The sequence below is a fragment of the Hesperophylax consimilis genome, chromosome 24 (genome assembly GCF_061612785.1).
Source record: "Hesperophylax consimilis isolate HC1 chromosome 24, BYU_Hcon_1.0, whole genome shotgun sequence".
Taxonomy (NCBI): domain Eukaryota; kingdom Metazoa; phylum Arthropoda; class Insecta; order Trichoptera; family Limnephilidae; genus Hesperophylax; species Hesperophylax consimilis.
Genome location: NC_142859.1, coordinates 16,262,394 through 16,288,369, shown reverse-complemented (window position 1 = coordinate 16,288,369; position 25,976 = coordinate 16,262,394). Strand labels below are relative to the sequence as shown.

The following is a 25,976-nucleotide window of genomic DNA, read 5'->3' as shown; positions in this document are numbered from 1 at the left end:
ATGACGGAATATTTTGGAACTAACGAAACTTTTCTTTGTTACAGGAATGTGCAGAATACTTAAAAAGTTTTGACACGCCACCACCGTCAACGAGAGGATAATTCGAGTCCTCAGAGATAAAGGATCAAGTTTCATAGTGGTCCTTTGAAAGGCGATATCCGAGACGCAAACCTGTTTAACTTGCTTTTATTTTCTTTTCTGTTGTACGCACTCTCTGGGTTTGTTTTGTCCCTAAATTAAATACAAAATAAACCTTGTTAAAAATCAGTAAATACACTGACGTCACGGGCGAATGTTGCCTACGGGAATTTGTTAAAATAAATTAGTTTTTAATTTTGTAATAATCTGTTGTTTTTGACTGTTGAATTTTAAAAGCTACAGTAATAATAGTTATTATTTGAAATGTGAAGGACTGAAAGTTTATTTAAGTCCTGTAAAGTGAAAATGTTAATTACTAAAGTTTTAAACAAACAAAACCATTTTGCCGTTTGTTCAATTCTTCCCCTTTTGTGAGAGGACAGTTTTTGAGTTTAGAATTTCGAAAATAAATTCGACTTTAGAAATTGTCGTTGAAAATGGGAAAGATAAAATAATGAGAACTGATTAAGTGAAAAGTTCGTAATAAAAACATATAAACGATGGAATATAAAATGAGTTCATTAATGTTGGTGTTTTTGGGTGGAATTTTGGTTTTATGCTCTTCTGAGATAGTGGATGTTCCAGATCCCCTGGAAACAACTTTCGAGGCTGCTTTTCAAGGTAAATTAAAGCTTTCATATTAATATTATTTTTTTAGATACTAGATTTTTAGGCTCTAATGAAATAACACAGTTTTACCCATGTAGGAGAGAGTGGTCTTAACCATAAGTAATACATGAAATATCTTTTAAAAAATGATCAAAAACAATAACATATTACAAGAAGTCACTCCAGAAAGAATCTCCTGGTCCCAAAAGTAATACCGCAAAGTTTCAAATATCTAATGTAAAAAAAATTCCCCCCAGAAATAAAACCGGCAAAACCTTATACATCAGTCCAATAACAACCAAATGGATAATAGACTTAGGTGGAGGGGGCTAATTTTTTTAAATTTAATAATGTTTTTTAAATTTATTAATAACACACTTACCTTCTACCAGGCACGGCCAGTGCTTTAAAGGATTGGTGGTTCACCGAGCAATTTCTCATAAACAATTATGTGTGAAAAGATCAATTCTTCGACTCGTTTATTATATGTTTACTCCATATTTTTGATTACGTCAATAATTTCAAAAGATTATTGTAATTATATAAGAATAGAGATACCAGAATTATTAACAGAACAGTTCTGATAATAATACAATATTTAACAAACGTTTCACTTTGCGGCACGGGTGTTTTCTGATCTAACGAGCATTAGTGTGAAGTTTGCCATAGGTGACAAAAAACGCACAAAAACAAAAGGTTAGTTTTTAACTGTAAAACAAAAAAAACTAATAATGTCAATATCAAATAGGTTCCCTAACCCAAGGGCTGAACTACAAGATAATGTTACACGAGACGCAGAGCTGACGTCAAGCTGAAATTATGAATAATTACTTCACTGCAGCCCTTTCTTCGCAAATCTTCGGATACTTTCGATTCTCTTCGCGTCACCTTCACGCTGCACGCCGCCCGTTCAGCGACAATTTTTTCGATACATTTTGTGTGATATGACCATTCCCAGGCGGGGCGTTTAACTATATCGCCTTGGAATGCCTCAGTGAAAATTACTACCGCAGCGTTTGCAAGGTGAAAACGGCCTTACTAAGATTAATGTTGGCTTTACCATACCAAAGTTGAATCGAAGAATAAGAATCTAATAACAACAATGATTATTACAGAATAACACAAAACGCATAACTGGAGCAGTTGATTCCTTAAAACAGGACATCTGCGTAGCTAGGTACTAATATCGTCCTGAAGATGGATACTGTAACAGAATAACACTGTCAGAAACATTGGTTAAAGAAGAAGACAGCGCAACACGGCATAAAACCCTTAAATTGAATCACGATAATACTTTTGGCCGTGAAAATCTGAAATCGTCAGATGATATCACTTGTAAACTTTTAAAATATTTTGAGTCGGAAAATTTTAGTAAACGTACTCTTCGCTAAACAGGCGTGCTGCCATTTTGTAAGACAATGACTCGATATAATAAGGGTACTAGGTACTTACCTTCTTGGACGCATTCTTGATATAATTAAAGCAAAGAATTTACCAAAGTTTAAGGAGCAACCATTACGTTATTTGTTGAAGATTTCGGTTTCTCCCCACGCTAGTACCTTTTCAATTGGCCACACACAATATTCAACTATTTCATACCGAAATCCGTAATGTGGTCAACCTGCTTACACATATGTAACTATTACGTAAGTTTGTCGTAAAACATCGGCCAACCGAGGTTTAGAATTATGTTTAGTTAATGAACAGGAACTAAATTTACTTACTGGTTAGAGGAGTAATCTGATTTTTATTTGATGTTGCGGAATTCTGCACTTTTATGCCGGTTTCAGAAGTGCCCTTCCTTCATCGATGTGTTGTTTGATTCACGATGTGTTGTTTCACAGAATTTGAACAATTCATCAAATTTCAATATTCATTTTCGGGTTCTGTAAAAGTCGTAATCAAGTTCTGTTAATATATCATTATAGGCTTAACATAACTAAAATAAAAACAGAAATTGAAAAAATCGTTCACAGAACTTGAAAAAAACTTTGAAATATGAAGAATAGTTCAAATTCTCTGAAACAACCCATCCTTAGTGTTATTAAGTTATAAAGAAATTTTGCGCATTTTGGTTTTCATCCAGACCGAAACATTATATTTGATTATACGTATTATTGTATTTTGTGTAAATAGTGTAAATTGTTTTAATGATAATAGAAATTAATTGTGTAGTACTTAAAAATGTCTTTGTACGTGGGTGGTTTATCTTAATCGCATATTAAGGGTGTAGTTTAATGAAGTTCTGATTATTACTATTGATTGGACTGCAAGCGAATATGGAGAAAACATAAATACTATCTAAAAGCTTGGAAATTTCTGTGGAGTCTGTAAAGTTAGATACTTGAAGAATAATTTTAACTATTGTCTTTTGTGCTTCTACTAGTGGGTCTAATTTGGTATAATCTAATATTGGTCTATCTGAAATTTGAAGTAAATAATTCTTTCGTTATCTGGAACAGTTTTCTTTCAAATTGGATTAGATTACACAGGGATCTAATTGATCGATTTATCTTTAAGTCAGGTAATTCCCAACCTTCCTCTTGATCATTTATTTCACTTCCCTACACTCTTCGCTTAAAAATATACCCCAATTGGCCATGCCATAGCCCCGCTGATCCAAAAAGTTGTGACAAATGTTATAAATATTTTTTAGAAAATAAAAAATGTGGAATTGAAAAAATATATCGATATGCCTGTATGATGTTATTCTTTCAGCAGTGTTATACTGCCGTGGTAAATAAAAACACAATTTCTTCCTTGAGAGTCTCAAGGGTGACGCTGTGTTTTAGTTACCGCGGCAGTATACTGCTCAATGCAATGCATTAACTGCTCGATGCATTCGGCAATAAATTGTGTGATAATCTTCACAACCGCTTTACAGGCCATTGGTTTGGTCTTAAAGGATCTCAATTATGGACAGCACGTTGCGCCGATTTACCACCCTGTTTCGAAAATTATTGTGTACACTTTCTACTAAATCTATGTATACCTTATATTGAGGATTCCATATCGTGGAAGCATCCAGTGGACTTCTGACCAAAACAACATGTCTATTCAATATTTTTTTTTATTAGCGTTTTTTTTACGATATTATTTACAATATTTAGGTTTAGAATCAAAGAGGCCTATCTACAAAAGAATTTTGAGATAAACTATACGCCCAACTGTATCTCTTAAACGGCTGTATGTACGAGATGGATGTTCTTGTCACTAATCAATAGGACTATGGCATTAACGCAAACAAGCTTAACTCAAAACACCAGTTATAGTAGTGAGGCCTCTGTGAAGATAAACCTTCGTTATTAGAGCACGAGTTCCCTCAAAAAACCACAAGAGCCTTGATTTTTAATGGTGAGGAAAATTTTTAATTTATTGCTGAAAATATAGAATATATATATAAAAAAAAATAGAATTCCTCTCCTTATGTTTCTCATACCCCCCCCACTCCCATCAAACTAACAACATTTGGGACAACCACAATTAGAGATGCCATAGATAGGGCAGTTGGTACACGTGTGGTATTCACCACATTCACATCAAGTTGAATTTTTCCACTATGGATTCAAGGATTCTTCCGAAAAGTTTTAAAAAGATTGGGATTTTCATTTATTTTATTCAATGTAAATTTTCTTCAAAAAAATAGGGGTGAATTTTGAAAGACACGCAGAAATAAAATCGCGAATTGCATTTTTGAGTAAAGTATGCAGAAATATTTCGTGGACGGCATAATTCTTAAAAATATTATTGTGGCCTTAAAAGCGAATGTGTCATTATTGTATTTATAATATTTTACTCGAATTCACGCAACAATAGTGGCACAATGATCAATGTGTCATTGTTACAGCTGAACGTTACGCATTAAACCTAAGATGGTACCTACAAGTTAGCCAAATTTGTCGATCTTTTGTGCTTATGTTCTCATTAAAATGCTATTTAGAATCTAGATAAAATTATTTGTGAAATGATTGTATTTGAAATAAACATCGATTTTTAAAAAAAAGGTAATTTTTATATCAAACATGAAAACTTCAACAAAAAAACTCTCCGATACATTTTGATTCGAAACATCCATAATTTTAAAAGAATTCAATATTTAGAAAACATATTCCTTTTGCGAAGGGAAAGTCCCTTCAATTTTTATGAAGTTAATAAAAAAAATATTCACATATTTTCAGCCTTCAACTGTCAATGAAAAAATCCAGCCAATTTGTAATTTGTTTGAATTTTATCGATGTATAAATATTAGAGACAAACTGAAAGGAAAAATTATTTATTTATCCAAGAACGAACAAATAACACATCTACATAATATAGAAAAAAGATAAATAATACTTATATAATGTTTGGACGCCTTGGTCAGATTTGTCCTTCAAAACCTATAATGGAATATGGTCAGGGCCTATGTCATCTTAGGGGATAATGTCTGGAGGGTCTTTGTTTGTTGTTACTTATTAAAACACAGTTTCATAATTAAACTCACTTTTATTCAAACGAAATTGTGAAAGATTCGTAATATTTTCAGCGATAACAATGGCACAAAACGGATTATTGTCATAAATACTTTAAAAATTAAAGAAATTTAAAATGATCAGTTATGCAATAAAATTGCATAACAGCTTAACTGATTTAACATACTAAAATATTTAAACTGCTCTCCTGAGAAAAGTAGTATTTCGAGTTGTGCCACTGTTATTCCCGGGGTGCGATAAGTATAATTATACTAAGTACTCACTCCTTCATCTTACGGTCAGTTAATAAAAATGTAATCTTGAATAACTGTCGGATAAAATCAGTCAAGGCTATAAGATACGTCTCACCATTCCCGTTGAGGACGTGATAGGAGTATATCTAATCAACCTATCATATTAGTTAATACATATCCTACGTTTAACCCGTTTAACCTACTTGGGTTCCAAGAACGGACCCAATACAGCCTGGGAAATCTACTGGTGCTTGCGTAGGTACTATTTAATTAATTTTCCCGTCGCAATTAAGGCGTGGGAAGTTAATGTTAATTGAAGAACCTTCTACCTTTCAGATTCACCAGTTTTCCGCTTGTACTACGAGTTTCCGTACACCATTTATATAAATATATAAATAACTCGTAGTACAAACTGGAAACTGGTGAATCTATGCCACATTTGGAGTCGATTTCGCAGTATAACTTATTTCATTTGAGTTTTGGCTTTCGAGTAAATTTTGTCCAAAGTTGGATTTTTATAAACCTTAGTTGTTCTTTCAGTTGTTTTAAAATGAGTCCAAAAGTAGACCCGGCTACAAAAGTTTTTAACCCTTTGGTTGCCGAAAAAATTGAATAAACGTTTTAAAAAAATATCGAAATGCTCTGACAGAAAAACCTTTTGTTGGGATGTCCATGTATGTGATTTAGATTCACCTGTTTCCTGCTTGAATTATGGGTTCGGACACCATACTGGTATAAAGAGATTGGAGATATTAACATTTTCATGTTTATGAGCATTGCAAAAACAACTATAAAATTTAGGTAAGACTTTCTATAGGTCAAAGTTGAAAATGAAAAAAAAAAATTAATACCATAAAAAGAACACGATGTAAAACTTTTCGAATATTTCAATTTGAACAAAGTACATGCTTATCGTATCTTTTCGCTAAAAACAAAGTGGGCTTAGCAAAAAAACCTCTAGTTTCCATATATCTTTGCTTTGAAAATGCTGGGATTTATACTTAGAGTATGTTCAGTTTTCAAAAATCCACAAACATTTAAGATTCTCTACATATCTTACGTCCGAAGCCACCTAGAGTATGGATCAACAGTGTGGAACTCTCATAGTTCTACATATAAATCAAACATAGAAAGAGTTCAGAAAAAGTTTTTGAAATATGTCTCTTATCGCATGCGAAATGATGAAAACAATGTGTCCATGAACCTTAAAACTATTGATCAACGCCGAGATATCAGAGACCTAGTAATGCTATATAAGATAATCCACTATTTTATTGATAGCCCATACCTTTTAAAAAATATTCATTTCAGATGTCCATTAAGAGTAACTACTAGTAAGTACTAATTATCTTGAAAATGTATTTACAAGAAGAAGCTGTAGCACCTTTAATAGATTGCACAAATATCGATGTGTTCAATACGAGCCTCGCAGGATTCATAGCATTCCTAAGAGAGTAGCGTTCGATCGTTGCGGGAAACTTAGTAGGGTTAGTATGTGTATTGTTTTTGTATGGGTTGAATCTGTAGTCTTTTTATTTTTTTGGACATTTTCCTTTTCTACTAGTTAGTATTTATATTGTATTGTATTATTTATATTCATATGTTTTTCTACCTATATATAAAATGAATCTTCTGTGGAAACTTTACTGGTTTATGCAACTTGGTAAAAATGATTTGTATTAAAATATATTTGTATAACTGTTTGTTTCCCAAATAAAATAAAATAAAAATATCAATACACACAGTCCATTAAAAGTGTGTCATTTTTGGGTCAAAAATAATTGCCCGACGCGTACACGTGACAAACTGTTTCGCTGGCATAATCACCTGTCATTATTTGACAGGTGACAGTTTGACGATGCCTTTGGAGTTCCACACGGTTATCAGTATCACAAGATATAGTATTAAAATATATTTCAGAACTTTCCCTTGAAATATTGACTGGCGATTGTAAATATTACGTTATGTAAATATTTAAAACGGATATATAATATATTTTGCAATTTGACGTTCTTAATCAGTTTATTAAAATTTTACTTCTCTTTTACCTTTTCGTTTAGGGATAAGGCAATATTTTTATTTTACTGTTTGATAGACGAGTGGTTCATAGCATCACTTCACACCCAGGTATCATAGTTTCAACCCGGTGCAGTTAAAGTCTTAAAATAATTTAAAAAAAAATACTATAACTCCACACAGAAGGCCATGAGGACAATAATTTCCTTCAGGCCCTATGTCATCTTTGTGGATGCTGCGAGATTTTTTTTTTGATGAGTTGTAGGTGAGAACATAACCCATGTCATAAAGACCCGAAGAGGGAGAAAACACAGAGACATGCAAATCGTTCCTCTGCCGAGCAGTTTAACTCAAGAAAGAGTCGTTGAGACTACCCGTTCTCATGCCAAAAATGTCAACCGTATGCAAATGTTGGGCACGAGTTTGGCGTATTTCCCTTTTTTGCACGAAAGGATAATTTACGCATCATTAATCATAAAAAACTACTTCTTTAGAATCACTACAATTGCCATAATATAAATAATTATTATAAAAAATGTTCACATAATCATTTCTTATTGTTCAATAAGTCCCGTTTGATGCACTACATTTTTCAACGTTTCGTATCGTATAGACCAATTACTTGTGAAAAATATTAATACAAGTCTAGACATGTAAAGTGATATCACATACCTCGCCTTTTTAAATTTAATCATATTGATCGGCGCAATTACTCAGTTCAGTGAGTGAGCGATATAAGGCGACCTTAATAAAGTATGAATGATTTATTGAACCTTATTTTTCATTTTGCAACTCGATACAATGATTTATTGAACAGTATTTTTCTTTTTTGCAACTCGATATTTTCATCCTTTAATATCTGTCTTTATATTACTGTCATGTCGAGGTAAAAATTTGCGCGTTCCTAATTATGTAGTGTGAAAAATATGTATTCAGGAAAAATGTTCACGAGAGTCGAAAAACTAAATATTTTTCAGCAAATCTAAAACAGCTTCCTTAAATATTTTGATAAATAATAAATTGTAAGAAATATTGTAATTTTCAATGATCTAACTATTTGTGGAAGTTACTTAGGCCATCGTCACGTGCACGGGTCGGTAAGGAATTGACAAAAACAGAGTGCTGTAAGGTGCAGTATTCCGAGAGATTTCCGTATATTTGTGTTGGGGCATGCAAACGGTCCAGGGGGATCTATCCTTTGTAGTTTCCCCAGGATGCTTACTCAAATTCAGATAAATCTTTCTTTCTCTCTAATTTTATATAAAAATTAATATAATGAAAACATACAAACATATCATTGTGCTTTATTATATTTTCAGGCTAAATAAGTATTTTTTACTAGAAAAGTATACATATTTTAAGAGGATTTCCAGTAAATAAATACAGTACTTTTGAAAATCGTACGTAGAATTTTATGATGCGTTTTTCAGATGAAAATAAAATATTTGCAAGTGACGAAACGACAAGATAAGATAATATTAAGATATCTATACTATTTTCTTACTAGGAGAATAAAGCATATATTTTTTATTTTTTTTATTTGGTACAATATTTTTTACATTTCAAAGTTTTGCAGTAATGTTGGCCTCACTGGGTGGCTTGCCCGTGCTGAGGCCTTCATTTTATAATATGAAAATATAATCTACATAATGCATTTAAAGAGAAAATAATTCATTTAAAATATGATCTTGTGTGTTTGTGAGTGATGTGTGTTTATATTGGTTTTGTTTGTTACGTGTAGGTTTTAATTTTATTTTATGCTATGACATTTTGGTAATATTGTCTTTATTGTTCTTTAATCAATTTTGTAATTTAGTGTGTGAATTTACTTTTAATTTTCATAAATTTTAATTTCATGTTTTACGCTGTTGAAAGCTTTTATAGCATGGTATTGGTAGTGTCTTTGTCCAAAACTTGAATTTACTGTCCGAGTTTTTATGTTTTCTTTGTACGCTTGTCTATCTGGTCTGTTAGTGTTATTTTGTGTATGTTGAATTTTATTTTTTTTGTCAAAAATGTAGTTTAGTAGTGTTTTAACGTATAATTGGCGTATATCTAGTACGTCACAGCTGTTGAATATTTGGTCTGTATCAGTCAGTCTATGTTTTTTTATTATTACCTTTAAGATCGTTTTCTGTTTTTTTTTATAAATACAAGGAGCAATTCTTCGTGTTCAATTCGAGTGCGGTGAGCTATTAGGGAATCCACTGTGGATTTCTTGGCACGTCAGGGGTTAAGCCGACACAAGAATCGAATAAAGTACGTTAGTTTGACACTCACATTTTAATTAATTCCGTTGAATTCGTAACGATAATACATACATATTTTTATACCAATCGATATGGATGTAAGTTATTTATATTTAAGATTAATTAAAACAGTACTTTACCGATAAAATATTCCATGTAAAACAAAATGTCTTTCTACTATAAAATTAGCGGTATGCAACAGATTTTATTTTTCTAGATAATTAATAAGTAACATCCCTAGGGATTTCTCAAGAAACATCTGTGAAACATTTTAGTAAAACGTTCATCAGATATATTCAAAATAAATCTCACGGAAACATTAATTTTCTAGGCCCGCTGGGGCAAATACGACCGAAGGTCCGTCCATTACGCAGGGCCGCGCATCGTATATTGTTTTTACCCGACTTCATATTTTTTAGAGATTTGCTCAGGGCCGCGCGTCTTTTATTTTTGTGCTTGGCTTGTTCACATACGATAAGATTCCGACTTAGAGTAGTGTGTCGTCTTTATAGAATAATCGAGTTTGAAATAATTGCATCGATTTAAAAAAATATATATATACATTTTGTAAATTTCATGACACTAATACGCATAGATTTTCCGCCTTATATTTAAAATTGTCTGATTTCGACTAAGAATCATTTTAACTTCCTCTTCATTTCTGCTGCTACTTCTTCCCCTTGTGAGCAAATATTCGTTTCGACCCTCAGCTGGGAGTTGCTATGACGGGCACAATTTTACAGTGGAAATCTGTCAAAGACAAAGTTCATAATTAAACATAGCTTTTTGTCTCGGGAGGACTCTGGAATAATAAACTCACACTTTGTTGAAGTCTGGAAGTTGAAGAGAGAAAATAGAGTTTGTTCCTTTGTCGTAACTGGAAGGTACCTTTTGTGAAACTGTGAGGTTTTATATCTTTGATTTTACAGAATAATACCTTATTAATTATTTATTAAGCCTATAGAAATATGATTGTGTTTTTCACTATGTTCACCGTTCATGAGATTTATTGAAATTCTGCTAAAAACGCAATGGCAGGTAATTTTTTTTTTTTTTTATTTTTTTTTTTATTTATTATTTAACATTATAAATGATAACAATATGCAGACTTATAAATAATTTGTTCATTATTATTCTATTTCTCCATAAGTTGAGCTCCAGGAGCTCGTGTTTATGGGAGGAGTCTTTACATTTAGTTCTAATGATTTTTTAAACAATAATCAAAAACTTTTGAAATAAATACAAACATAATATTAACATAGGTACACAAATTAGAAAATTGTTTTTTAAATTTGTTTGTTTGTTTGTTTTTTAAATAATTCATCTTTTTACAGATTAAGTAAGCGTGAGGAAATTAAGGGTACAATATATCAAGAAAAATTTAGAAAAGTAGTTTTTTTTAAAGACAATCAAATTAATATATATTTTTTACAGATTGAGTAAGTGTAAGAAAATTAGGGGTACAATATATCATTATCCAATTTTAGGGACTTAATTAACTTTTTGAATTGTTCATAATTCACAGTTTCGGTTACACTAATTTTATTTTTGGACAATAATATATTGTACCATCTCACACCTAAATACGAATAGTGGTGCTGAGCCGTGGTCGTTCTAAGCATAGGAATGGCTATTAAGCCATTTGTTTTGAATCTATTGCTTATGCTATCTGAGGGGTGAATTTTATAAATAAAATATTCTTTATAAATTTGATATAAGGCGATTCTCTTATACAATTCTGTTATAGATGGTACATTAAATTCCTGAAATATCTCTAAAGTAGGGGAGTCATATGGTTTTCTAAGGATGATTTTTATAATTATTCTTTGAATTGTAATTATGGGCTGTAAAGAAGCCTTAAAAGCCCCTCCCCACCCAATAATCCCGTACTGCAATAAGGACTGAATTAATGCATAATAGACAATTTTGATAGTTTTCTTATTTAAAATATTTCGTATATTATAGAAAATATAGATAAGTTTTCTTATTCTTTCAACAGTGAGATTAATATGGTCTTTCCATTTAACATTTTTATCTATTAAGATACCAAGATATTTTATATTGGATTTATGATTTAGTTTCGCGCAGTCCGTATTACATGTACCGTCATTTACACAGTTTTTAGAATGAATTGTTATGTTAATTAGGTTATTTGGCACATCTTCTTGTAGAGTGAAAGGAATACAATATGTTTTTTCTGTGTTAAGTGATAATAAATTGCCATCGAACCAATTTTTTATAACCTTCATATCCTGATTCGCTGCATTGGTAATTTCGTTCCATGTCTTTTTTTCGATAATTATTGCAGTGTCGTCAGCAAAGGATATAAGTTTACCATTAAGTGATAATTTAAACATATGGTTAACGTAAATTATAAATAAAATTGGTCCAATAACAGTCCCTTGGGGAATTCCAAATTCTAAAGTTTCATCTACGCTAAGTGAGTTATTAAGTTTTACTTTTTGGTTTCTTTGAGTTAGATAGCTTTGCAGCCAATACCTTACCTTTCCAATAATACCGATATCATTTTCCTAGTAAATTAGTACATTTCGAATATATTGGAATACGTGTTCATGCAGCTACGTTTCTCCTGTTATTATATAATGAGAGAATGCGAAAATATTGTAATTTTTAAGAACAGGTGTTCCGACATAGCTATTTCACATTTGTGTTTTACTGATTCTTTATTTTATCTGTGAATTTGTTCGTCCCGTTTTTGACAGGAATTCGAATAATTTGAAGAGATTTTTATTAAATTAGCAATATATATTTTAAATCGGTAAGTTTCTCCGCGTGCATCATCATTCATTAATTTATCAACAGTTAAATGGATTTTTTAAAGCTTCATAGCTCACAAGTGTAATGATTTGTATAATAGTGTTGACCAAGATATTTCTGATAGGTTATTTTATTAATGCAAATACGGCACATGAGATCAAACTGCTTCCAAATATCCGGAACAAATGGGACTGTAGATCTCCAATTGGGGTATGTCGAGTGGTTGATTGCAATGGGGAGGGCAATTAGATGGGTACACATTTTCCTTGGATTTCCTTTAGGTAAGACATATTTGAAATAGTTTTTGAGACATTTTTAACATTTAAATACTTCTTTATAGGAGAAAAATTAGCACCAAACTGATTATTATATTTTATTTTGTTTTCATATTGTTGTACTACAGATTATTCACCCATTTCCAGTACAAGATATTTTATTTTAACAATATATAAAAATTGAGAAGATAGGTGTACTAAAATGCTTTTAATGTTATTTAAATACTAATTAAATATGCCTACTCTACTATATTCAGTAGCATCATATCGCTTTTCTAGCTACGCTGTGCTAAAACATCTGTTGCCGTGTGGTATCTTGAACAAGTCGTGGCGATGACTACCGCTTTTCAGACACGTATAAATCTTAGCATTTCAAGAGGAATGTGCTACCAATGGTTATGCACTATTTAATAACAACATATTATTTTTATTTATTGCGAAAAACAGTGAATCCAATTACATTTCACAGAATTAATAATTGATAACATTAAATTGATTACATCAGTTGAGACGCAGCCTTGTGTTGAAATCCCAAGTAATGTAAGAAATTAATATTTATGATTAATAAAAACACTACCATACCATTAAAATATTTTATAAAAAACGGTTCGAAAATTTTATAAATCGTTTTTCAACTATAAAATAAGGTGTAAACACCAGATTTTATTTTTTTCGACCATAAATTAGTAACTTTCCGAAGGATTCCTTTAGAAACATTTGAGTTTTTAGTAATACGTTCATAAGAAATAATTAAAGTAAAAACCACGGAAAGATCAATTTTCTTGGGCTGTCAGGTCAAATTCGTTTTTACACAACTTCATCTATTATGTCTTTAAGATTTCCAATTTATTTTAGAGATTTGCTAGGGAAAATTCAATCGTAAGTATGTCAAATACAACAGGGCCAACTTTATTTAAACATTATGTAAAACATTATCATACTGTGCACTTTTTGACACAACGTTTTCGACGTTCTTGGAATAACAGTGGATATCACTTGCATTCTCCTGGTACTGCTTTCTTCCAAACCTCTAGAAATCGAAATAAGCAATTTAACAATGTTACCATAGTAACAGTAGTAACATTTATTTAAATCTTCTATTAATTCTAATTTCATTATTTTCAACATGGATAGAAATATGCAAAATGGCGTACCGAAGGCAGCAAGTAGGAATAGTGGGGCTCCCGGCTCGCTTGCCATGAAGTATGGGGCATAAGGCTGTAGTTCCGGCTGCCACTGCCTACTGGTGCCATCTGTTGGATCGTTATGAAGACTAACGTCTTGTGTATTCAAATATATGTAAATCCACGAACATGAGAGGCAACTGATCCCTTTGGATGAGACCACTGTGGAAATAGCAGAACAACGATGAAAATAATTGCACAGTATTGGATATTGTCACTAATAATACAAATAATGTTCCACTCTCTTACTAGAAAATTTTGGGGGCGCTTATTCATGATGATCAAAGAAAAAAATCATAATATATATTTTTAAAACGAAAAATACTCATGTATTTTTTGAGATTTTCGCGGCCTATATGTACTATAGTGATTTGTTTTACTACCTTCTTTTTTTCTACCTCCTTCTTTATAGCAGTGTCCATCTTGTGTAAACTTACAATTACACATCTGCCCTGATGATGAACACTGCAATGCTGTCCGAAACGTTGGCTAAATAAGGAAGTAGCGCAACACGACATAATACCCATAAAAAATCATTAAAAAAGAAATATTCATGTTTAAAAAAAATGTTTATTGTAATTGTAGCTTTACTTTTGCGAGTATGGATGTGTTTTGATAACAAAATGGCCACCCTCAGTCCTCACATGAGTTAATTATATCTATAGAACAGCTGACCGAGTGGAAAGAAATAATAGTTATAATGGTATGTTTGTATGAACGCTTTGGAAACCAAGCAAATAAGAATATCATCATAACTTTTTAATTGGGCTGTAATGAAAAAAACGTTTAAATTTCATGAATAATCAACCAACCCCTGCAGTTTCCCAGTATGAGCATGGAGGTTTGTAGCTGCACGACATCATGCGTTACATAGTTTTCATTTTTTGATAAAACGCCGAATTTGTGACATTATTTTGGCAAAAGCGAAAATGAGAATTTTTGATTTATTAAAATCCTGTTAAAAAGTGATGGCAGGCCATTTCCTAATAAAATATTTGTACATTTTATCATTGTACGTTAATATTTGTACGTTGTATCAAAACACGTATTCATGAAGCCTGCGATTATCCTGCTAAATATTATGACAAAATGGGAAAATATTTGAATTAAACACATCTGACATCCTCATGTTCTTGTTTTACTGATAGTTTGTTAGAAAATCTTTCAATTCATTCGTTAAACGCCTGCATTACCGTTTTTTTTAATTTTAATAGATTTTTAATAAATGAGCAATATTTTATATCGGTAAGTAACGTACACAAAGCAACGACAATATTTCTTTAAAAAAAATATCATTTCAAAATTACGTACTTGCATGTTATTGTATTTTTATTTTAAACATTAAATCACGAATTCTATACTCTATATTTACTTGTCACGTAAGTTTTATTTCAACCTAGTTTACCTAAACCTTAACTATGGGTACATCAAAACTAGTATATTATAGAATGAAAACTTAATGGGTAATCCAACTACTTTTCTAATAAGCTTATTTTTCGTTGTATATTTTAGTTTTTATGGAAAATAGTAAATTAGGAAAAAAAAACAGTGAAAAATGAACCAAATCGAAGCAGAGCTAGGTAGTTTGTTTAATTAGATTTGTTTTTCTGCTTGCTCTGTAAATTCTACTAACACCGGTATATATTTAGTGATTAATGTTTTAAATATGCCAACGACATCCTTACAATCATTACCAAAATTTTATATGCTTTATTGTAAGTTTTATATTTGTATTTTATTGCAAACAGACGGCTTATGTAGTCGAGGGGTAAGGCTATCGACTAGCAAGCTGAAAGTAGCTGGTTTTAATCCTGGAGTGTAGAAGATACTCTCAGTATCAGTATATTCAGAATTGAAACGTTACTTGAAATGCTGGGTGACCGAATCTGAATAGCCTCGTACTTCCCACCCTCCTCTTCCCCAACTAGTTCCTCTCCCCACTACCTTTAGCCTCACAATCAAAGAGTATGGATCTCACAACATACCCCGTTATATATTTTTTATTATCATTGCAAATTATTCATGTCATGTTATTAGTAAAGCTGACAACAAAACTATGGAATCCCCATTTGGAGTATGTTGTGACGCTGGAGGAAGTGAAGGTGGAAGAATACTTACCAGGCTAGTCAGATCTCGTCACAATACCCAACTATTGCTATTTGAAACAAAGCCAAAGTTTTGATTTTTAATGGTGCTATTTAACCACGACTATTATCAGAGAGTCAACCATTCTTGAAAGACATGATAAATAAGTAAATAAACAAAAAAAATCACTACACTATGATAGTTCTTTCATCCTGGAAGGAACGACAACTACTGATCTTTGGGTAGAATCCTCCTAGTTAGGAAACAGGATTATATAAAGTGCGTGGGACGGGGCCGGATGAATATTAGATTAGCCGTAAATATTTATTAATAAATCATTGGAAAACCATCAGCCTTCAAGAGCTTTTGTGAAGGATTTTTAAGGAAAAACAAAGTAGGGTTGAAGTTTATACATATAATATAAATATAAGTAATACCACATCTATAACTTATATTTATATTAACCCCACATAGGAGACCCTGAGGAAAAAAATTTCCCTCAGAGCCTATGTCATGTTTTGGGATAGTGTTTGGAGGTCATTTTTGAAGGAAAGGAAGTTATGGGAAGGTAAAAGGTATTGTGAATAGGGTTGGATAGAATCTAAGATCAGTGTGTCCAGGAGTGATGGAGATATGAATATATCCCTCCCACTGCGGCGCAAGGCGATGGGTCGAGAGACTAGTTGGAGAGGCCAAAGGTCTCCCCAAACCAGCCTCTCCAGATCTGGCACGCCACGCAGCAGATGGGCAGGCGCATCCTGAACACACTTCACTCCACTGAACCTGAACGTAGCAAACCACTTGGGGTGATCTATGGCAGAGGTGTTGGTTATTAAATAAATTGTTACGCGGCAGCGGCACCCAAACATGCCTCCTAAATTTAAAAAATTAAAAATGTACAGAAGGGCTAGAGTATGATGTGAGATATTGAATATTGTATCAATAATGTACAAACTTATTAAAATGTATAAAAAAATAGGTAAACTTTCATTATCCTGGCGAAGAAGCCGTTGGCTTTGAAACATGTAGGTATATTATTATTAGTTAAAAGTGGCGTATTGAAAGTGTTGCATATCCATACAACATCTCGTTTTATTCATATTTCTCCATCGGCTCATACATTATTCTTCCGTTATTCTGATTTACAACCCTTTTCAGCATACTTAATTTTTTAACTGTTTTTGTTTTCGTACGTGACCTGGCCCCAGTTTGAAAATGGTTTACAACGTCAAAACAGCTGACTCGTTAAAGTATTAAGTAAACTCGATAAACCTGCCAAAAAGATTGTATTTAGAATAAACTAAATGCTTAGTACCTGCATTAATGAAAACACAGAAGCTTGCTGTCTGAAGACTTGTTAATTTATGAACACTCATGGGCATACCTATTTCTTATCTTGCTAGACAGTGTGAAATATCTACAAAGCGCTCTTCAGTGTAATTAAGTCAAAAACTGCTGGAAATTTCGCCAACTCTAGTTGTATGTTTCTGAACTACTACAGTAGGTACTCGTACTGACGTGGAATATTTAGGGGGCAAGATGTGCCATGTTCCACATATTAACAATTCCACTGAAAAGTTCCAACAAACAACGTCCTAGCGTCGTATGTCGTGATATGAAAGATTTTAAGTTCGTATTTTAGGTTGAAAAGTAATTTGGAAATGGCTTTAGTACGTTAGTCGCGGGCGTCCACCACCTTCCCGAGCCGTATTAAGGACCAGATATGTCCCTCCAACGGTTTTCTCGTCAAGACTCTACTTTACTTTGTAAAACGAAGCTACTTAACTATTGAATGATTCTAAAAGCCACGACTAACCTTACACGGCACAACATACATTTATACATACCAAAAGTGTTCTCATCCAAGGCAGTTTGGTATTGTTCTTAAGAAGAGCACACTAAGGAAAAGCTGAGTGAAAGTAAAAGTTCGCATGGCAGCAAACAACAAGAACAGTCATAGCTTCTGGCGCACCACAGGCAGTCGCGACGAGAGACAGTGAGCAGTGGAACGGGAAGGTGGTCCTTCGAACCCTTCACACCGTCCCTGGCGGCAAAGTGGCCAGACGTGACCCCTATGAAGATAATGGAATAATGAGGAAGAGACTTTTGAAGAACCTTGGGGACTAAGTAACTCACTCTAGAAGCAGGACCACAAGATAACCGGAGATCAGGGTCGAAGGTAACCTTCCATTTCACTGCTACCGTTACGTCAGGGGTAGCACAGCGAACAGTGCAGGAAACTAAGCGCTTACAAAAGACAGAAATTAAAGGCACAACTTATGCCAGTTGTGGAACTATTCTACCAACTTACGGAAAGGGTTTAACAATGCAGACGATGAAGAAGTACTATTCTAGCCATTTTTACTTTATTAATATTTTTACTTAGCTGTTCGACGTTGAGTTTCGGAATGACAATACCTCCAGTGTTGCCAGCGTATATCGATTTATTATTTGTTGCATTATCAATATCATCTGGCTATTAACAGCGCAACCGTGCTCGGAAAATAGGTATACAATCATCGGGAGTTAAGTTTATTGTACTCAGACCCCCGGGTAGGAAATTTAGCATATCTACAATAGTTTAGGATATTGTCAAACTCCCGTTATGCGCTATTTTTAAGAAAATATGTACGATACACAGCATCCCCGAAGATGTTCCTCAGTTCCTGAGTAAAAATATTTCAAAATAAAAATCATTTAAAATTAAGTTTTAATAGACGTACACTACAAGCTGATGATTTAAAAAAATATATTATATATCCAAGGCTTCTGTGGTCGAATCGTAAGGCTCTCGAATACGACTCTGGAGGTCTCCGGTTCAAATCCCGTATCTGTAAGTAAATTTTATTTTTTGTTGATTCACAATAAATTCACGAAATAACATATAAGAAGATACTCTCAGCATTTTCAGTCAATAATATTAAAGTTTTAAACTACACTTATTTCAGATTTTTATAAAAAATCGTCTTATTAACCATTTTTGACAATTTAATGATGCATCAAAGATCGAAAGCTCATGTTGAGAAAACTTACTGACATAAAATACTGATAATTTATTTAAAATTTGGTAAAATTATTAGTTTTACTGTTAAAAACGGAACTGCAGGCCTACATGAATAATGAATTGACAGTGTTCCTAACTAAGTGTCAGTTAAAAGCGAATGTTTTATGACGACGATGTTCATAAAAATATTGAAATAGATATTGAAACACTGTAATTGTCGCATTCCGTCATGATATTTATTTTGAAAAGAAAACGTGTTGACGATATATTCTGAATGACTAATATTTTTTCACAAAATTAATATGCTTCACTTTTTTTTTAACAGGAACATTTTAGGTAGGTACTTGAAGATAATCGTGTACAAAGATTCGCCACGTGTTGACATTGCCTAATTCCTAACTTCCCGCCAAATTGAGTTTGGTTTATTATGATAATTTGAACTATTGACTCATGCATATTCACGGCAGTCAAAATATTCAATTGTACGAAGGATTACGCTATTCGTACACCTGACGAATCGGATATCAAGTTACCTGCCCTCTTAACCAAGCAATTAGCTTTTACCTTCACATGTTACTTGATATACAGACATTTTGGTATTAGTTTATCGAAATACATTATTATAATATTGATATCTACTTTAATACCCAGAGATTAACAATTTTAATTACAGGAAAGCAGTGAAAACAAATAAATTGAATTTTTTAATTTTATTTACCATTAACTCCTCATAAGAGATGCTGTGTTGAGGGTCTTTTTGTGGGAAAGGAGGAGTTATGTGGCAGAAGGGAGGAAACACAGAGACCTGCAAGAAATTCCACGGTCGAGCTGTTGAACTCAGAACGAGTCGTAGAAATGACCTGTTCTCATGTGACAAATGTCAAATGTTTACAAATATTATGCCTTTTGACGGGTTTCCAGACTCTTCACCGGTACTGAAGGGATCATTTATGCTAGTTCCTCGAAGCATCTTCCATTAAAATACCGGTAGATCAAAAGAAAGCATTCCCAAGATAGGAGAATCCATCAAATAGACCCCCCGTTTTTGCACTGATTCAAAGGATTTTGTATTTTGATGGTATTTTGGGGATTCAGACCAAATTTAACCGTTTTGCACTGATTAGCAGTTGTGTATTTTCTTTTATTTCTTTTCATTGATAATTTTGCCTTTACGATAATTTTATGTTTTCTCAGTTAGGCAAAGAAAAATATAAATCGAATCAAAAGATAGAATAACCATCACGTAAAAAAAAACAATACGGAATAAAGAAAGAAGTAAATGAGAAAAAATCAGATGTGAGGAGGCATGCACTCTAAAAAATAACTATTACATCCAGCTTCTGAGGGGTTAACTTAACTTTGGCTTCGATGGAATTTTGTGCTTGGCCTGATCACGTTTAGTAACATCAAACATGTATTTTTTTAAATTTCTTTTCTAATCTTCATGATACAAATAACATATAATAAAACAATATTTTTTCAATTAAGAGTAATTAAATTGTACAATGAATTGAATTATTTAAGTAATTACGAAGTTAGTATATTTAACTAACGCCGATTTTTACAGTAAAGGTTTAGTAGAATGTAAATTAAGAGGGAAGAGACAATTTAAAGACCACCCCAGACCTCATACGACTGGTTTGACCAGTCGAATTTGCTCAAACTGGGAAAAAGTCGTCAGTCGTTAACAGGTAAGGAGAATCGTTTTGCATAATAGACATAATATAGACAAGATAAATACATAAATTAAAAAAACCACATTTTTAACTTCACTCGTGCTAGTACACTTTACAAATCGCTAGCCAAACGTCGGTTTGATTCATAGAATATTTTTTTAACGAAATGGACTTTTCCCATAAAAAAATAATATGTAGTGTTGCTTTATTATACAGGGTGTTAGGGACGTACTTGACTTATTTTAAGCAATGATTCAAAACATTATTTGATGGGCAATGATACAAAAAATGTAAATTAAATTTTGGTCTCTTGTGACTTATTGTTGTTGTTGTATTTTTAATTTATTTTTCTTTAAAACCAAACCTACAAAAATTCTTCAACATCTCATTACTAGTCACTCAGCCGAGCGAGTGATTTTTTTGAGTTTTATGCTGTAAAGAAAAAAACATCAAAATGTCACCGCAGACTTAAGTGTCATTCACATTTGATACTCCAAATAACGTCAAGAATCACTGGTTAAAGTAACTTAACTCTTGACAGGCCAAGATGCCAAACAAAACTTCTGTAACCAAGTGTGTCTTCCGACGACCCCATGCGTTTTTCTTATGGGCTTTTAAACTACATAAATCGCAATTATTCAGACATTTATTATTGGCAACTTATGTATTTGCGCAGGGATACATAAAATACTAAAATTCTGTAAAGTATTTAAGCCAAAGATATTAGAGTTCTTCTAATATCTTTGATTTAAGCTAATATAAGGAGGATAGTTAAGTACTTCTCTTGACACCCTACATATCCAGTAAAAAAAGGATATTGTAAGAAATTAAAAAGTTTTAAGAGTTTTTTGTTCCAAATAAAATATAAAATTGTGTTGGTTTGTTCCGTATCCGGATATTTATGTTGAATAAAACATAATACTAACAATACGCCAAAATTTCGCCATTCCCTGTTTTCTTTCGCATTGGTTTGTTCCACATCCCTTTTGACCAATGGCATTTAGTCGTTCACCTGTAACATTGTGGACTAAGAGCAAAGCAATACACAGTTAATTATAAAAATATGAAATAATTGTGTCGGTGTGTTCTATGTCAATAATCATTACAAAATAGTATTAATATTATATTTTTATGAAAATAATGATATCCTAAGAGATATTATATTTCTTAACCCAATGCAAACGCATAAGCACATATGTCAACATGTACGCAACTTAAAATAGTTTAAGAACAAAGTAAGATTCTGGTTGCGAGTGGCGATATGGCTAAAATGCATAAATAACCTAATTAAATGGTTGCTCTTCGTTTTGGGTCCATGACGACCCTACCTTCTGTGAACCCTAAATTAGTCCTGTCCGTCCTAACTGAATAATTATCCCCATGGCGCATGACGGGTGGAGGTCGCATCGTTATTATCAATTTTGCTACTGATACATTTACCAGCCACCATTTACCGTTATGGATATTCCATTGTTGCGTGACGACAGATGGTCGAAAGGGAATTCGTCTTTATATTGCTTATTCAATTATTGCATTGACATCGAAGTTCCGTTTAAAGATAAAATGTTTACGTAAAATTATGTACACAACAATCATCAACAATTAGTGCTGATTTGTTTTTTTGTGAGTACATCACAAGATTCCCATTTGCTCCTAAGCGTTTGACCAGTTAGACTACGGCATCCCTAATTGGGGTGTGTTGTGAGACTGAAGTTAGTGGGATGGGGAAAGAGTTCGCAAAATGGAAGATGGGGAAGTAATTGGCTATTCAGGTCTGGTCACCAAATACTGTTTGTTTTCAGCCGTGGTACGTACAGATATGAATGGAAACCAATGTCGCCACTGATTTAGTAGGTACATCTTCGTTTTAGCGCACTTACCCTGAAATTGACGTTATCCCATTTGAGTTTATTTATAATGGTGAAACAGAGTCCTGCTTATGAAATTTTAGCAAATAATAGACAGACTTTTAATCTTCTCCAACCCACAACCTTTCAACCTTATTTCCAAATTGGATATGTCGCAGTTCAGAGATTCTAACTATCTCTTCAGTAATTCAAATACCCATCAATACTAAACCTACTAGCACAGTAAAACCATCTTGTTATAAATTTGCACAAATATGGGCAGCCAAAACCAATGGATTGTAACACTTTATCAAAATCGCGTAACATAATTGTTTCTGTACAGAAGATGTACGAACATTCTTCGTGCACTACCTATATGTGTATTACATAATATATGTTATAAAAACGTAATACTGTAAGAACTTAAAATTATTACTTTAACTGCTCTAACGCACAGTTGGTCATTTGTAACTTTTTGTGATTTAATTAAAACTAAAGTGTTACGCCGCACGGTGGATAGGATGCTTGGAAAGGGCAAGATCTAAACTCACAGCGGATAACAGATTAACTCCTTTTTAGCACAAGTTAATCTATAGTTAAGAAGTCTGTAACTCAATTGATTTGTTATAGGTACACACACTTTCTTTGGCAGTCGGTCAATGACAATTATAATTATTAATAACATCATTCTTATTTTCTTACTTCTCAATCACGTCGAATAGTTGATAGTAGACTGAGAAGTTAATTCACTGTGCGCATTCATTTGTTACTTTCGACATTGTACAGTGGAAATGGATGAGGTGCCAACAGATAGTATATCTACAATTGCCAACACACTTCAATAGAAAGATAGAAAGAGAGTAGTTCACTGATTCTACTTCAGGAAACTCTTTATAATATTTACAACTTAATGAACCTACTCTTTGATTTGTCTTAAAGCGAAGAAAAATTAAGAGGCGCTACATACTAATATCTCGCATAAACGTTCTCCATTATTATCGCGCGAGTAGGAGTGCGACGGGACCGGATTCGATGGTTAGGTCGAATAGGGTAAAAAATTTAAACCATTTTTTTACGCTTATTTTCTCATCTAAATATTACGTCCAACAGATGGAGCTGTTTAAAAATAAAAACATGTTTTTACCTGTCACAGGTGAAATCTATATAATATTGATATTTAAAAACACACTCGTATTGGAATACACTGTTACGTTAAAATTTCAAAACAATCGGCGAAGAACTTTTGCAGATTTAGTACGCGTTGTTTCACAGAATTTGAAGAATTCATCAAATTTAAAGTTAATTTTCAAGTTCTGAAAAGGTACTTCCAACCTATCTTCTTCCCCTGGATCACTCTTTCAGCCCTATCACTGTCTTCAAAATGGATTTAGCATAGTTCTACAGTTTTTAGAGTTTCAAGAGTCAGAATAATAGAAGAGTATGTATAGAACGATGAATGCATGTGAATGAGGCAAGAAGTGTGTGTTTATGATTGATTGATGTGTATTAAGATTGTAATCATTATTGTACAAATAATTTAGTGTATATTATTATTTATTATTATTATTTATTTATATTTCAAATATAAACCAATATAACAACACCCCTATACACACAAGCCCTGCTTATTTATGGGGGTACATCAAATACATATATTATGTAATTAATAACTGTACTATATTCAATATTATGTAATGTAAATCATGTATCTTTTTTTTACTAATAAAAAAAAAAAAAAAACAACAAAAAAAAACAAAAAATTAAAAAAAAAACAGTAAAAAACCAAACACATATTATGTAAATAAAAATCTAAATGTTCGTTTTTTTAAGGAAGGGTTATTATACAGAATTCAAAGAATTCGTCAAATTTTATAGTTAATTATCAAGTTCCATTCAAGATCTGTTATTATTTCAGTTATGTGAAATAATTGAACAAAAACAGAACTTGAAAATAACCTTTTCAGAACTTGAAAATTAACATAGAAGTTTGATGAATTCTTCAAAATATGTGCAACAACCCGTACTAAATCTCCGAAAGTTCTACACTGATTGCTTTGAAATTTTGACACAATGTTGCATCCGATTTGTTTTTATTTATCTATCTTAAATAAATGACGCCTGTGACAGGTAAAAACATGTTTTTTAAAACAGCTCTATCTGTTGGACGTAAAATTGTTTCTCCATCTGCAGAGCAACGCTTGGCGGAGTACAACTAGTTGTTCCATAAAAATATGCGTTAAGAAATTGAAGATAATGTTGGTAGTTTTTATTCGAAGTATGATACAGTTAAATGTGACCGAATGAAATAAGGACGGATTAGCACAGTTGGTCCCAGATGCGATCGTATTTTTTTCAAGTTTTTCTGTTTCAAATGTTTTATATTATCTTCAATACTTAAAATATTTGTTTTTAGTTATTTACGAGCGCGTGTTAGCAAACACAGTAAAGTGAAAAAAACAAGCTTTCACAAATATTTTAATGTTTATTCAATTGATGTCAGACCTAAACAAACACCATAAAATTTGCAAAACGTCAACAATAGCCAATGTGTAAACAGCAACGAGGTTCGTATGAGTTATTTATGTATGTATTTTGATGGGAGGTAACACAAAAAACGAGAGAAAACTTCGATTTCAGGAAAGTTACAGTTTAACAACGAAATAAATCAAAAGGAAAATGATTGCCCTACATTTGTTACCCGTCGCTTGGGGCCGGAACATTAATCTCACGATTTTTCTACAAATGCATATAGGTAAAAGGTTACGATTGAAAATATCGGACCTACGTCGATAAATTGTGAAAGCTGTGTAAAGTTTTATAGGCTAGCTGCTAAAAGCTTTTAGGTCAATTCTATTAATGTCAGTGGGAGGAATATGGAGAGATTTATAAGCAAAAATGAAGAATTTTCGTATTTATTTTTGGCAATACAACCAAAGGGAATATATTAAAGTATTTGTTGTAGTAAATTTATGGCTGTAAAAACTATTGAAATAGTTGTATTACAAAAGATACTTATTTAATGTAAATTAAAGTAACTATACAAATTTATTTGCCTCCATTGTCTTTCAGAAGAGGAAATTTAACATCGAATGTTAGTAAACTTGAAAAATTTTAAATTTATCGAAAGACATTATATATAATAGTACAAGACTGGAAATGAAAGCCATGCAAAGAGTATATGCATGAACGGGCATCTAATGTATGCCCACTGGACTTAGTTCACCATGCACATTGTCTGAGTAACGTATCTTTACAGTATTCACACTATTATTTCTGAACATCTATCAAACATTTGAAGAAATTGCATTTCTAAAAGATTTATGAATTAAGTAATAATTTTGGTACCTTCTTTATCGCTTGTCTGAAATAAAAAGTATTTCCAATTTTGAAAATTAATCTTGAATAATATT

The 25,976-nt window shown here is 32.4% G+C and overlaps 1 protein-coding gene across 1 annotated transcript in view; it reads left to right on the top strand.

Annotated features, from left to right (window-relative positions):
• Nucleotides 1-456: 456 nt before the first annotated feature.
• The window catches only part of SP2353 (EGF like, fibronectin type III and laminin G domains protein pikachurin), a 400,085-nt gene continuing 374,565 nt past the window's right edge, over nt 457-25,976 (top strand). The window contains exon 1 of the mRNA XM_089646527.1: nt 457-759. Coding sequence (XP_089502653.1) covers nt 639-759 — 121 coding nt within the window. The 5' untranslated portion in view covers nt 457-638. The remainder of the gene's footprint in view (nt 760-25,976) is intronic.